A 15,440-nucleotide genomic window follows, 5' to 3' on the forward strand; every position below is an offset into this window, starting at 1 on the left:
TGAAACGTGAACTCTGGGAGGGTTTTAAAGCTGCTTTATAACTGCATCTACATAACTTGAGGCTTCAACACTGAGTCACTGGCCCTTGAATGAGCTGACTCTGGGCAAGCGATGGCACACACTCCTATGCAAGTCGCCACTTGATGTTTTCAGTCAAGTGGTGAGCATGTCTGAGTTCAGTCACCAGATGTCCTCTATGATCATAGATCTGTTGTCTTAAACAGTTCATAGCGGTTGCTTTAGCAAAAGAAGCCAATTAATACAAGGGAAAGCATATATTTTTTAATTGGAAACTGTCTTGAAAACAATCCATTATAATTTACAGAACGTACACCATGGTGCAACAGTTTGTGTCAGTGCATGCACATACACTCAGCCAATCAGAACGAAAGATAAACAGACGTCTGAGAATGCAAGAACAGCTCTAAAACTAAGGGTGTGTGGTACGTGTGACCTCCAGCACAATTCTGTATCGCAAGTCTATGAAAAAACACCACTTTTTCTCTTACAGCCTTGGTTATTTTGTATATTCCTTCTCTAAGTAAATAAAATGCATTTAACAGCAAGTGCATAAATATATTTCTTAATATAGTGCAATAAATAGACCTGCTTATAATAGAAGCTTCAGTGGGAAGGCTAATGCTGATTGTGCTGCAGGGCAGGGCACCACCTTGGCCTTATCAGGCCGTGTGGCATTTCCAAAGTGGAAACGGGTGGGTGTATACAGTTTACTGAGAATTTGCCTTTTCTGAAATCTAACAACTTAATATTTGGCTGCCCAGAATCCTTTTCAGTATGCTCTGCCTCTTAAGAATTTTTTTGGCTTTGAGGGAAATAAACTTTCCCTGTTCCTTATTCTTCGAGAGGAAAAAGGAATGAAGGGCAAGGGGAGAACAGCTTATTTGTCAGTGTTACTCTATATTAAAACTAATCCTTGCATGTAGAAAGATCCAGGTATCAAGAACTCCTCCTTGCCTTGCTAGATTTCTTGATGCAGTCAGTTTTTCCACAGCACTATGTACTGACTGAAACATGGCTTTCTGCATTCTGTACTGTCCTGTTTTAAACTGATCTATTTAAACTGATCTTGTAAGAAATTATCGAAGAAACAAATCTTGTTTTAAGTGGTACTCCCTTATGAAAATTTCCACGATGACTTGCAGGGACTGATTATATAAAATAGAGCAGCTGGGGCAACCTGTTACACAAGTAACTTCTCAGGCTAAAATAGATAAGGGTATGTGTTCATCCCACACACTTAAAAACCCCCACACAGGAGCAGTTCTAATGCCTGCCTACGTGCCCAAGGTTACAGTAATAGTAGAAGAGGGTGGTGCTGCATTCGCAATTCTTGGATATCGTACTTTAGGGTGTACACAGCCTCAGAGAAAATAAGGACAGTTACTAAGAAATGGAAATAACCATCTCTTCCCTCATCACGTAGTTAGGTTCAAAATAAGTGGCACTAAAGCTGGGCACTCTGTCCATTGGGCTTCATTCTAAATGGACAGTGCAATCTAATTGATCTAAGGCAATAGAAAGCCTCTGGCTAACAGTGGACTCAATAAATAGCCTACCATCTCTTCTCTTTCTTTTTAAAACCCTGCTCTAAATATGGTAGCCAGTCTACCCACCGTTAATTGAAAGTTAGCAATGGATATTGGGCACTATGCAGCACAAAGCAATAGGCAAATTCTGCTTGTGGTTGAGGAAGTCACCAGGCAGGCAGAAAATCAACAAAAGTTAGCACTTTTAACTTAGAAGACTTATGAACCAATGAGATAGTAAAAGATATTCCAAAAAATATATAATCCTTTGCTAAGTCTTTTCTGTTGAGCACCAAACAGCATGTGTGCTTCCATGAAGAACCTAGTTTTTGAGAGCCACTGCAAGCAGATTGCATAATTTTAAGCATCAAACAACAGACATTCAGGAATAGGAGGAACTTCTAGGTGAGTTGCATTAACCCCGTTAACACTTGATGCTTCCTTTTATAAGTTGGTTCAGCATCCTTTTAATCGGTTTTACTAGATGCTGGGCCATTTTTCTCAAATCCAATTCTTCACCTTGGTATGCTTAACCAGTAAACAGCAGTGGAGGTTTGCTAGTTTTGCATCAACAGCTATTGTGCTTTGTTCTGGTGCTTACCAGCTCCAGGCACTTAAGATTGAGAGAAATGTAGCAGAGGGGCTGATGAAAAGCAAGGTTTCACCTTCAGAATAGTTGGCTGTGTGCCAATCAAATGCCCAAGAGGACAGCACCAAAGTCAGACCCACTTCGAACAGTGAGAGAGGATCCTGTTGCATTGTCTACAAAAACTGAAGCATACTGGCCAGCCTGGAACAGAGAAGATAAAGGTGGGTAAGCAAAGCAAGATGGTGCCATCCCTATGATTGTTCAGATGTGCCTATGCTACCTTTCAAAGAGGCTGCATACTTTGCTTGTAGCAAATTGTTTTATAATTTCATGCTAAAGGCCTCCAGTTACTCGGCAGCTATAGGAAAGCCTGCGTTTCATAGCTGTCGCCTGCATTTTTTATTCAGGAGAGAACAAAATACAGGTGTTTTGCCAGATTTGTGTCTCTAAGCACTGCTGGTTATGACAACATGTTACAACTTTCCTTCATGGCTTTTACTCACCTGCAGGAATAGAATTCCATGGATTGAAATTGTGAAATGTTCGTTGTTTCTGTCCAACCTGCTCACTGTTTCCAGAGAACTGAAAGCAAGAGACACTTCATTAACATGAACAATCCTAGAAAATAACAGCATAGGCTGTCCACCACTCTGAGAATGGTGGGTGCACTGGAAAGAGTTAGGTTTGGATGTGGGTGAGTGGGTCTGAATCCTCATTCATCAGTGTTCACTGTGTATCATTTGAACTAGTTCAGGAGTGTGTCCAGATCCTTCATCCTACCCTGGACCAACTTTAACACCTGTCAAAGTTCAAAGAGGCTCATTGTAATCCAGTGAGCCCCTTTGAAGTCAGCTTGCAGGTATAGTTTGGATTCAGACCTCCTCTGCAGGCAGTTACTAGTTGCTTAGCACATAACCAGCCCAATAAGTTTGCTTGGAGAGTAAGAATATATATGAAAATCTGCATATTCAGCCTTGAAGGTAGGTCAAGAAGGAAGTTGCTATTTCCTCATTTATAGGCTGCCCTATACCCCAGGGTTCTTGGGGTAGCTTACAACAGAGTTGAAATTAAATGTGAATTTCATATGGTAAAACAGAGAAAGCAGGAGCATGTAGCAGAGTGGAAATGAATTGGAACTGAAATAAATTCTAGCTGGCTGCTTTCCTAAACAATACTATTTCTACTCCACACACTCACATGTTCTGTCGGCAGAGGGACTCAACGCAGATCAGCAAGCGCAGGCGTTCGCGGGTGCGGGGCTGGTTCTTCTTTACCTGAACCTCTGGAACTGCAAAAGGCAGCAACTAGTCAGCAACTTGCTGCTGCGCTGGAATCCTTGACCCCAGCAGCTGGAGGCTATCTGACAGTGTCTAAAAGGCCTGCCCAAGGTTCAGAGCTTCACTGAACTTTGCTCTGTTCAATATGCAACCTTTATGTTGCTATTCATCTTGCCTCAGAGAATGCTCAGCTGAAATCAGACATCCACTTGAAACTGATAAGCAAATTCCAACACTAACATTACACTGAAAAGTCAACTTTTAATGTAATTACTAAGGATGCTTACAGAATCCTCCTCTGCTACGTTTCTCCTTGAATTCAAGGGTTCGTCATTACCCAAGATGTTTACAGAACTGGAGTTGATAACGTCAAACTCCATAGTGTTTCCAGATTCTTATTTCTAGAATGTGCACTTTTCTTTTAAAACATTGGTAAGAGAGTGGGGTGGGGATAATTAACTGCCAGCTCCAAGTTGCTTAGCATTTCTATCTTCTTGAACCCAACACAGTATTGCTTTAAGTTAAACACTTACCAATATGCAACGTGGCAGTGAAGATGTAGTATCCACTGAAAGGTGCTATGTATTGTCCATTGTTAAGGTTTAGCCCTAGGCCACGGTGGAACATCTCTTCTTTTTTAGGCTACGCAGAAAAACAACAAAAGGATTATGAAGCAGGGGAGAAAATTGTTCCAGCTTTCCCTGTGGTGCATGAAAGTAGAGCGCTGAAAAAGGCCCTTCAAGAACCAAGGTTCAGACATTCATAAAAGGGAAAAGGGACCGAATGTGGATCACTTGTGAACATAAGATATTTCTCCATCAATGGTGGCAGCTTCCAGAGTTTTTATTGTGTATCTAAACATTTTTTCCAGGGACAACTTAAATTCTGGAAAACCAGGTTTCAATTATTTAGATAATCAGTTGCAGAACACACTCTAATACCCTTAGAAATCAGGAGTTTGGGGGTGGTTTTAAAACAGGATTTATATGGTTGGTTGTCTTGTTAGGGATACTGAAGCAAAAACTACCTTCCCTTTTGCTGACATTGCAAGAAGAAATGACACCAAGCTACTCACTATGTAATAGAACTGAAGCTCTTGCAATGACCGCCGTTCAATTGAAATGTTTCTCCGGGTCCGACAATGGAAAGCTGCTTGCACTCGCCCATGCTCCCTGCTTTCTAGAAGTGGTCCACTAATCTGGGCCAGAAAGTTATCTTCTCCTCTGGACCTGCCGTCGTCGTCGTCGTCTTCTTGGCAGTTGTCACAGGCTTTCTGACTGATCCTTTCCCGTTCCCTGATCACACCTGAGGAGCCAAAACACAAAGCCCTGTTACTGAGGTGGGCCCACTCATGTTCTCTGTAAGTCCAAACCTGCACCTACTTGCTTTCAAACACAACAAGGCCACACTAGTCAATATGCCTATAGCCATCTTAACACAGGAAGTCCCAAGCCAACCCCAAAACTTTGTGAATCCGTATTATTTTAGACAGCTGGCTCATTGGAATGTATGTTCACCTGTTTCTCGAGCAGTAAAAATACTGGACTTAAGAGTCTGCAGGATCAGACCAGAGTCCAACATTCTGTTCTCACAGTGGCCAGCTAGATGCCCAAGGGAAACTCACAGGCAGGATCAGCAGTCTTCCCATGTGATTTCCAACAAGTGGTTCTCACAGACACTTTTTGCCACCAGCATCAGATGTAGTACATACCGTATTTTTCGCCCCATAGGACGCACTTTTCCCCCTCCAGAAATGAAGGGGAAATGTGCCTGCGTCCTATGGGGCAAATGCAGGCTTTAGCTGAAGCCTGGAGAGCGAGAGGGGTCGGTGCGCACCGACCCCTCTCGCTCTCCAGGCTTCAGGAAGCTCTGCGCAACCCTCGGGAGACCGGCTCCGAGGGTTGCGCAGAGCTGCCTGCAGTCCCGGGATCAGCACAGCTTTGTGCGGCCACCGGGAGCCGGGGGCGAAGCTCCGCCCCGCTCCTGGTGGCCGCGCAGAGCTGCCTGCAGTCCTGGGACCAGTGCAGCTCTGCGCTGCCATCCGGAGCGGGGCGCTAAGCTCCGCCCCGCTCCCGGTGGCCGCGCAGAGCTGCCTGCAGTCCTGGGACCAGCGCAGCTCTGCGCGGCCACCGGGAGCCGGGGGGCGAAGCTCCGCCCCACTCCCGGTGGCCGCGCAGAGCTGCCTGCAGTCCTGGGATCAGCGCAGCTCTGCGCTGCCATCCAGAGCGGGGCGCTAAGTCCCGCCCCCTCCGGATGGCGGCACAGAGCTGCCTGCCATCCCGGGATCAGCGCACTTCTCCCCATCGCCAGCCCCACAAGCTCGGGGGACAGCGGGGAGGCAGAGCATGCCTTCCCACTGTTCCCCGACCTGGTTCTTCCAGCCCCGCACCTGGGGGGGGAAATAATTTTTTTCCCCCTTTATTTCCCCCCCAAAAAACTAGGTGCGTCCTATGGGCCGGAGCGTCCTATGGGGTGCAAAATACGGTAGCTATCATGGCTAGTGATAACTGTTAGGCAAATTCATGGAAGTTAAGGCCCTTTTAAAGCAACCTCCATGGGTGGCTATCACTACATCTTTGTGGTAACAAATCCCGCAGTTTAAGAGTGGAAATCTTTGCTAGGATCATGGTGACTGTAGCTCAGACCCATGGGTGGGGAAGGGAAAACGTGACTACTGCTAGGCCACATCTTCTCCTTAGTGTCTAGTGCGTGACATCCTCAGTCGGCTCCCCTTCATTGACTTCTGCTTAGTGGTGAATCTGAGCATGATGATGTTATGGCAGAATCCAATTTGGATTGCAAGGGTGGAGAAATGGGGGGGGGGGCAATCTAGATGTTGGACTCCAACTCACAGGTAGCATGACCAGTGGGCCAGGGCACAGCCCCCAGGGAGCCCCAGAAGAGCTGAGGCAGCATCGGGGCCAGGGGATGAGTCGTTGGACAGCAAAGGGGAGCACAAGGTTCTACACCCTCCTCCCTCCCCAGGGGCTGGGGGATCACCAGGATACAGGCTATGAGGAGAAGGAGGCACTATGAGGAGAAGGAGAGCCAATGTGGTGTAGTGCTTAAGAGCGGTAGGCTTGTAATCTGGTGAACTGGGTTCGCGTCTCCGCTCCTCCACATGCAGACTACTTGGGCCAGTCACACTTCTTTGAAGTCTCTCAGCCCCACTCACCTCACAGAGTGTTTGTCGTGGGGGAGGAAGGGAAAGGAAATTGTTAGCCGCTTTGAGACTCCTTTGGGTAGTGATAAAGAGGGATATCAAATCCAAACTCTTCTTCTACTACTACCACTGCCCCAGCCCCGAAGGCCCAGCGCGGACGTGGCTTGGCTTACCTTGCCTCCCCACAGGAACCTGTAGTGGGGGGCGCCTGGTTGTGCCCTATCAGACATGTATGCCCAGGGCCATGGCCCCCTGCCCAACCACCCCCATGCTTCACCTCTGAGTTTCCCTACCAGCTTTGGCTGGAGAAGATGCAAGGTTGAAGTTACTGAAGGGTCTTAGAGGCCTGTGTAATAGCAGAATTCTTGGAGGAATTCCTGTATATGAAAACCAGTATCCTAGAACAGAAGGTCCACTTGGAATTTGCATTCCAGTGTGACATTATGTGCCAGCACATAATGGCTGCCATGGGCAGCAAAAGAAGGGGAGCTGGTAATCTATACTGGTGATACGTACCATCAAACACACAAAACACTGACTGAATCTGAATTCTAACAGCAGAAAAGTGGCATGGATTGTACTCCTCTTAGAACCGCACTCTTGGATAACATTTAATGCTGTATTGTTTTTAACACTCAACTGGAAGTGGCTGGGGAAACTCAGCCAGATGGGTGGGGTATAAATAATAAATTATTATTATTGGATTAATATTCTTGACCTTGCCAACAGCCACACTTTTAATTGCAAGTTTAATCATGTTTGTGGTTTAAAGAAATTCAAAGCCAGAGCAAATAACCCAACAACAGAGAATCATAGAACTGTAGAGTTGGCAGGGACCCCAAGGGTCATCTAGTCCAGCCCCCTGCAATGCAGGAATCTAATATCATATTTTAAGTGTATCTTAGAGTAGAACTCCAAAAGTAAAGTCTCCATCAAAACCCAGAAGGTACATTAAGACAACAATAATGTCAAATAAAATCACCTATTATTAAGAGCCCAATTCATTATTCTGTGCCTAAGGCAAACAAGTACAGTGGTACCTCAGGTTAAGAACTTAATTCGTTCTGGAGGTCCATTCTTAACCTGAAACTGTTCTTAACCTGAAGCACCACTTTAGCTAATGGGGCCTCCCGCTGCTGCTGCGTCGCCAGAGCACGATTTCTGTTCTCATCCTGAAGCAAAGTTCTTAACCCGAGGTACTATTTCTGGGTTAGCGGAGTCTGTAACCTGAAGTGTCTGTAACCTGAGGTACCACTGTATGTTTGCTTGGAGAGCAACAACCTCCATACCTTTAAGCAGCAATCTGAATTCTCTCAGCAGCTCCTCCTGGGTGATTAAGGCTCCAGGGGGTCCTGGTGGACCAGGGGGTCCTGGAATGCCAAACTAGAACCAAAAGAAATACAGGACAGTATTTTAGATCCATATTTATTCACATCAACCACCAAACCTATTGTCTGTTTAGCTATCATCAACTCTCAGTCTCTGGGCTCCTAAAGGCTTCTTCTGTTTGTTTGATGTGCTCTTGCTTCAAGATGCTTTCCTTAATTGCCTGAAAGGGGCTCCAGTACTAGGAGGGAAGAGAAAGGTCCTTTTCACTTGCAAAGGTTCACATGGGAAGATATCAACATCAACATGACTCCCTCTCCCCAAACCATTCATGAAATAAATATTCACCTTCTATTTACTTTACTGGCATTGCATTTTAATCCCACCTTTCCTCCAAAGTGTTCACATATGGTTCTCTCTGCCCGCCGTTTTATCCTCAAAACAACCCTGTGGAGTATGCTAGGTAGAAAGACCGTTTCTGACCCAAGGTCACCTAATGACTGACTGGGGATTTGAACCCTCATTTCTCAGGTCCTGATCCAACACTCTAACCAACACAAAACACAACACAACACAACACAACACAACACACATTGTACATTTATATTCTGCCTTTCTTCTCTCATGCAACCAAAGGTGGTGTATATGTTGTTCCCACACACTCCTCATATCCCTGTCAGACCATGCTCTAGGAACTTGTATGCTGAAAATCCTATGACTGGGATTTGGCGAAACACTATTACTAGAGGGAGCATTCTTTCTTTCACAAGGTTTTCATTTCTGTGCAGCAATTTCTCTGTGTCTCTTAAAGTGCATGCAGCCATGAACCACTGCTTGGGGGGGACACGACTTTAATTTGTCTTGGTTAAATTTAGGGAGGCTCGAACAGTTAGGAAGGCTCAGAATGTCAATCTGAGGACATGTTCACATTACCACCTTACAGTGCAGTGAAGGGTTCTTTTTTGGGGGGGGGTTACCCACAGTCCCCCCTCTCACCAACTGTACACATCAGCACAGTTTCATTAGTGTCAGATTCGTTTCTGTAGTTTCCCCCCATGCAAAGGTGTTTACACCCTGACTGGAGATGAATTAGGAACAGCTTAAGATTTCAGTCAGAATGAGCCTGGTTTGAGAAACAACTCATCAAACAGTGGTATTTTATGCAGATCCATTTTGGATAACGTCATGTGAACACTGATTAAAGAGCTGCGCTGGAAACACAGTGAGTGCATAGCAGACATGAAAACAGAGTATGAAAACAGTCTCAGAATCCCTTATCGGAACAGACTTTGAAGACAAGTGAATCAAGATGAGGACACTGTTAATGTTGGTTACCTTGAACCTTTTTTCTTTATTTTTGCTTCTTTTTTTATTGTTCACCCCGTTGTTCATAAGAAGCATCCAAGCAGCCCGGGATTCATCCCTGCGAATCTTTCCTGCAGCAGTTTCCTTTATGCAATGAGAAGTAAAAGAAAAGGCATGTGAAAGGCAGAGACAACCAGGAACACACACACACAGGAACACACACACACACACACACACACACACACACACTGTCCCAAAAACATATGTTGAGGATTATCTTTGCTCAGCATCTTCATAAGGTCTGCTGTATCCATGTGTCAATCATGCTTCCTTCAGTCTACATCAGAGATGGGGAACCTTTTACAGCCACATTTCTTCATGGGGGCTGAACACCAGCACTGAAAGTAGGCAGGGCAGGGGCATCCTACAGGATCTCCCCCTCCCTCCTACAACACAAACCCCTACACACACTCCATCATCTGCCTTATTTGCCACGAGTCGGTTTACTGCTGAAGGTGCCTATAGAAAGCTGAATGTTACATTATTTTGCAGCAAGAATACTTTGCCAGATGTTTTTGTGCTGGCAGATGCCCTCGGTCTTTGCAAATGCCCTTGCTTAATTGATTTAATCAGTTCCCTAGGAAAGGGAATGGTTGGGAGATGGCCAGGGAGGGTCTGGGTAACATGTTAAGAAGTGCATGCTGCTGTCATGCTTGACTATATGATTTCCATATTAACAAGTGCAGATGTCTTGGGTGTTTCTCTCATACCAGAGGAAATAGCTCCATTTCAAAACATCTTTGAATCATAGAACTGTAGAGTTAGAAGCGACTCCAAGGCTCATCTAGTCTGACCCCCCATAATGCCACTAGCATTATTTGCTAGTAGAATTCAATGTAATTCCAAGAATTCACCTATCTTCTATAGTTGGTCTACTGCGATTGCTGTGAAGCAAGGATGCATAGGAGCCAACTTCTAGGGGCCGACGTCTCTTCGGCCCCCTAATAAAATATTTGAGGGGCCAGGGCCCCAAAGTTGATGGGCATTGCCATTCAAATGATGTGTGTAGGCTGCGCCTTGTGATTGATTATGCAGGGTGGAGCTTACCTGCCCCCAGTATATTATTCAAGTTGGCACCCCTGCAAGGATGGCTAGATAACTTGCAGTTCTCCATATGTTGTTGGACTTCTAACTCCTCAGCAAGCATGGCCAATTGTCAGAGGATGATGGGACTTGTAGTCTAGCAACAGATGAAAGGCCACAGATTCCCCATCTCTGCTGTAGACTAAGACCAGTCAAAGTGGAGCATCTCCATGTTGCAGGTCGAGGGGGCAGTTAGGAAAGTGTTAGCACCCTCTCTCCTTTCGGCTCAAGGGTTGCTATCCCTTGATCTGTTCATCTATACAATCTAGAGAAAGGAGTGGTATTTCAAAGTGTTACTGCTAGCTGGAAAATGGGCAAAGTGTTCTTCCTTTACTCAGTGAAAGATAAGCATGTGGGCATACTAGGGCCACCACTTTTTAAAACAGAAGTATTTTAACCCACATTGAAATGGCAACACACATAAAACAGAAGTAAAATGGATTGTGGCTATACATACCTAGTTCCACTGAGCTCGGTGGGAACTATTCCCAAGTAACTACCTGCACATAGGATCACATAGGAGTTCACATATTTGCAAAAGAAGGAGACATACATTCACACTTGCCTGTGCAAATATTCCCCTACATGACGTTGCAATGCAAAACCTACTCTTTCCTACTTGGGCACAACTTCCTTTTCTCCGTTCTCTACCCCCATTTTTAGCCCTTGTGGGCTAAATTCAAAGGGGAAGGTTTACTTCAATTAAAGCATGGGTTAAAGACACCCCAAATAGTGAGCTGAGAGTAGCATTTGTCCTTACCGGGTCATTGGATGATGACAAGGGAGGGCTGCTTGTTTTTTGTCCTGCAAGAGAGTCATTCCATCCGGATTTCTTCTCCTGACTCCTTCTGTTTCCATGTTTTTCGGTTTCCATAGAGCTGGCACAAAAAGTCATTGCTAGCAGCCCCATGGCTAGTAATCGAAGTGGACAGCTGGAAAGGAGGGGTCCGGCCATCTTCCGGCACACAAGCACGCTGGTAGTTTCTATAGAGACAGACTCCTGGATTTAGGCCTTGGCAAAAGCTCCTCAAGAAGAACAGGGCAAAGATGAAGCTGCGGACCTTCAGATGGGCAGCAGTCGATATTCCTGGGGGGGATTCCAGAAAGGAAGAAGGGAGTGCAGGAAGAAATTATCCACTCTCTTTCCAGCAATGCCTGGCTTGTTTACTTTTTCAGGGCAGACCCAATCAAAACTTGTCAGGCTTCTTCAATTAAATAATAAATAATAATAACAGAAAAAGATAAAAAAGAAAAGTAAACACTATGGTACCCACACACCTCACCAAGTCAAGGCCCTGGAGTTTCCAGTGGATTTATCAATTGCCTCTTTTTGGAGGGGCAGAAAAAATGTCATGGGGTGGCCCCCTACAATTTAGAAAGCTTTAAGTCAAGGGACTCAGGGGACTATTTATCCTTCGACTGAAAAGCTCCAACCAAATGACACAGGGCAATTTCCTGGGTCTTCTGTTGGACAAAACTCTCCTATCAAGGCTGCAGAAGTCCTGCGTTTCTTTCGGCTGGCGGCTCTGGCTGCCTGGGGGGCACCTGGCTCGCCCTCTTCGCAACACCCCCTCCAGTGCCCTCTCCGAGACGCTGCTGCCCCTCCGTCCCCCTCGCCCCTCTAAAGGTCCCCGCTGCTTTCCCTTCCTTTAAAGAGCTTGAATTCCCCGCCTCACAGAAGTTGCCGCCTCTGTCCACTTTAGGCGAGGGTTTAGAGGGCCACCTATGGGCAGCAATCGCCAACTACAACAACCGGAGGCTCGCTGAGCTCGCGTTGTAATTCGAATGCCGGGGGGGGGGGGCGGGAGGAGGAAGCAGGAATTCTTCCATTTCTTCCATAGGAAGCGTCTGCTCAGGGAGAGGCTGGGGGAGATACAGATTAATTATTGGAGTTCGGCAACACCTGGGGAGCCAGAGGTTCCAATCCTGCGCCACCTCCATTTTTATGCTCTCTAATGTTAATTATTTTGATTCGCCCTTCCATTTATTTAGCTGGTGCATTTATATCCCACCTTTTCTCCAAGGAGCTCAAGGTGGCATACATGGCTCCCCCCTCCCCCCATTTTATCACAACAACCTTACAAGGTTGGTTAGAGTGTGAGTAGAGAGCAGGGATTTGAACCCTGCTCTCCCAGGTCCTAGTCCAACACTCTAACCACTACACCATGTTGGCTGTCATTATTGGAGCCCATTACCTGAAGGACGCTGGAGGATGGGTCTATAACCTCCTTTACACACTTGTACCCATCCGCCACCACATCTATTTTTATGTTCCCTAATGTTGGCAGTCGCCTTTTATTCAAATTCTATTGGGGGGGGGCAGTACATGTGAAATTATTTTATGGTGTACATATCATCATCATATTTATATCGCATATCTTGCCTCCATTCCCAAGACATCATATGCCAACATTTAAAATCCATAGAGGGAATATAGGCAATACAGCTAAACAACAACAAAAACAAAACAGCAAATAAAAGCAATAAAAACAGCAACAGCAAAATATGATAAAAACAGCAAAAGCAACAGCTGATGCTTCATGTTCTTTCACTCTCTCTTTGCGAGGTACCACATTTTCGCAGCACTTAAAGAAACAACTTTTTGTTGCCTAGTGAATAGAGGAGTTCCATACCACACAAAAACCAAAATGCTCTGATACCCACAGCATTTAGAAGAAAGGATTCTTAGGGTCGCCCCGAGACTGTTGCTATTTTGCAGGAAGGACTCGATCACATGCCAAAACAAGGGTGAATTTCCATTGCCAAATGACCTCCATGTAAACAAATCTGGATGAATGCTCAATGACGAGCAGAAGTCAGATTAACCTCCACATAAGGTTTGGCCAAGCAAATCTGGTTGAATGCTCAATAAACAGGTCAACTGGAGGAGCTTTGAGTTTCAAGGCTGTTGTGGAAATATATTTCTGCTGAATGTTAAACAAGAAGAACGTTGTATGGTTGTGTCTCAGTTAAACACAAATGCAAAATGGCTAGTAAAAAAAGAACAATTCTCTGCAGGTATCACCAAAGCAATTTTGTTTATGTGCATGGAATGACACAAAGCCCTAATTCATTATGCTGAGGAGGCCCAAAGGGGTGGAGAAGGAAGGTTATACCACAATTCTTTGTCCATGTCTGGTACATATATATTAGAAAGATTAATCATAACAAAAGAGTTGCCAGCAGATCAAATTGGTTTAGACCTTCAATAAATGCACATATAGTGATATCTCTAAAACATAAGCTAGAGAATGGAATGATGAAAGTCTACAGAGGAATCTTCTGCTTTGGTTCAAATGCTCATGGAAACATGAAGTGATCTCCTCTGTAGAGCCATACTCAGAGGAATACCCACTGAAACAATGGACTTACGCACCATTGATTTCAATGGGCCTGCTCCAAGTATAGCTTAGGCCATACTTGCACCAAAGCATGACAATACCACTTTAAACAGCCATGGCTTCAGGGTAGACCCACCCATGATGTGGGGTGAGGCAACCCCCGCAGGCAGCAGAAGCCCCTGAGACGGTGCCCCCACCGGTGCCCCGCCCACCTGCCACTGGCGGAGAAATGGAGCTGCCATTGGCACCAATTTCCTGTGATGTCTTGCCCAAATCTCATGAGATCACACAGAGTGTGAGAAGTCTTGTGAGATTTCCAGGGAGGTAATGCTGGCAGTGGCAGGTGAGTGGCCGAGGTGGTGCAGCAGAGTGGCAGAAGAGGGCAGCACTTCCTGTTTTGCCTCAAGCAGCGAAATGGTATGCACTGCCGCTGCATGACTTCCCCCAAAGGATTCTGGGAGCTGTAATTTGTTAAGGTTCTCCAAACAACTCCCAGCACCCTTGTCATTCCTCCGCTGCTTTGTGCCGTGTACGAACCCAGCTACTGTGCTGTTTGAACGGGACCATACATTCAAAAACCTCCGTCACCAGTGAGATTTCTGGCTGAGTGGGGATTTGCAGCCAGGACTTCCAAGTCCAGCGCTCTGTCTACTTCACCACATTTACCTACCACGCTTAGGCGAGTGTTCTAAAGTAAACGATGGATGTACAGGACTGTTTTGCCTGGGATGTCAGCTCCCCATTCTTTTAGGGTCAGGTTTTAGTGAAATTCTGACGGGATATAGATGTAGAACTACCATGAAGAAGGGAAGGGGGGAGAGGAGAAACGAAATCAACTCTCCTCTCCACGCTTGTGTGAAATCTGCGCTTCATTCTTGAGCTCTCATGTCATTCCCTGGCCCCCTGTTCCCAGCAGAGTGATGCAACCAAGCTGTTTCTCTCGCTCTCACTCTCCTTTTCCTTGAAGGGAAGGACTACACGGATGAAGTCATGGGAATGAAAACTCCAACTGCTCCTGAAAACAAATGTAGTGTAGAAGGGTTGTCAATGTATGCAGATTCCCTGATAACTTGTATTCTATTGCCGGAAATCTGCAAACTCTGTTACATCAGCCACATCTAATCATTTTTACACTGGTGCTTCACTGTGTGGCAGAAAGTGCCTGTCCCAGTAAGACAAGGCTGGGAAAGCTGTTGTCCTCCGAATGTTGTTGTACTACATTTCCCATCATCCCTGACTATTGTCTATGCTGGCCAGGGCCAATGGGAGTAGAGTCCAACATCTGGAAGGCCACACCCTGCAGCCTGTGCATTGATTACAAATAATTTGCTTTTGTACATATTATCTAAAATGTTTCTATTCCTCCTTTCCTGCCTGATCTCAGGCCACCAAGGCAGCTGAATGCAAGCAAAAATAATATACAGTATAATAGAGGTGTGAGTAAAGTATACATATACTGTACATACACAAACACATATATGGCTCGGTATTATAACTACAGTGTAAAATGAGCACTTCCCAGGCCTTTTCTTCTTTTTTATAAACTGGATGCAAGTTTACAGATTACTGTACAGTATTAAATAATTCTGCAATGATAAATGATAACAACAACAACAACACCGGACAGGATTTTATAGGAACATTATGTGCAACCAAATCAGCAAGGAAGCTTATATGTATTCCTCCACTGCCCTAGCCTTTCATGCTCCTGTTTTTCTATCTCAGCAAGTTAATAAAAGCAAGTGATGT

At 45.4% G+C, this 15,440-nt stretch overlaps 1 protein-coding gene across 1 annotated transcript; it reads right to left on the bottom strand.

Moving 5' to 3' along the window:
- Nucleotides 1-260: 260 nt before the first annotated feature.
- Nucleotides 261-12,132, bottom strand: ERFE (erythroferrone). Its single transcript, XM_081192721.1, has 9 exons — nucleotides 12,027-12,132; nucleotides 11,111-11,437; nucleotides 9,238-9,351; nucleotides 7,866-7,959; nucleotides 4,489-4,718; nucleotides 3,947-4,055; nucleotides 3,334-3,424; nucleotides 2,640-2,718; nucleotides 261-2,337 (listed from the first exon to the last, which is right to left on the bottom strand). Exons 2-9 carry the CDS (start codon nucleotides 11,303-11,305, stop codon nucleotides 2,239-2,241), a joined length of 1,011 nt encoding a protein of 336 aa, XP_081048847.1. The 5' UTR covers nucleotides 11,306-11,437; nucleotides 12,027-12,132; the 3' UTR covers nucleotides 261-2,238.
- Between the last annotated feature and the right edge of the window lie 3,308 nt (nucleotides 12,133-15,440).

This window comes from Podarcis bocagei (genome assembly GCF_964188305.1).
Source record: "Podarcis bocagei genome assembly, chromosome: 4".
Classification (NCBI taxonomy): Eukaryota; Metazoa; Chordata; class Lepidosauria; order Squamata; family Lacertidae; genus Podarcis; species Podarcis bocagei.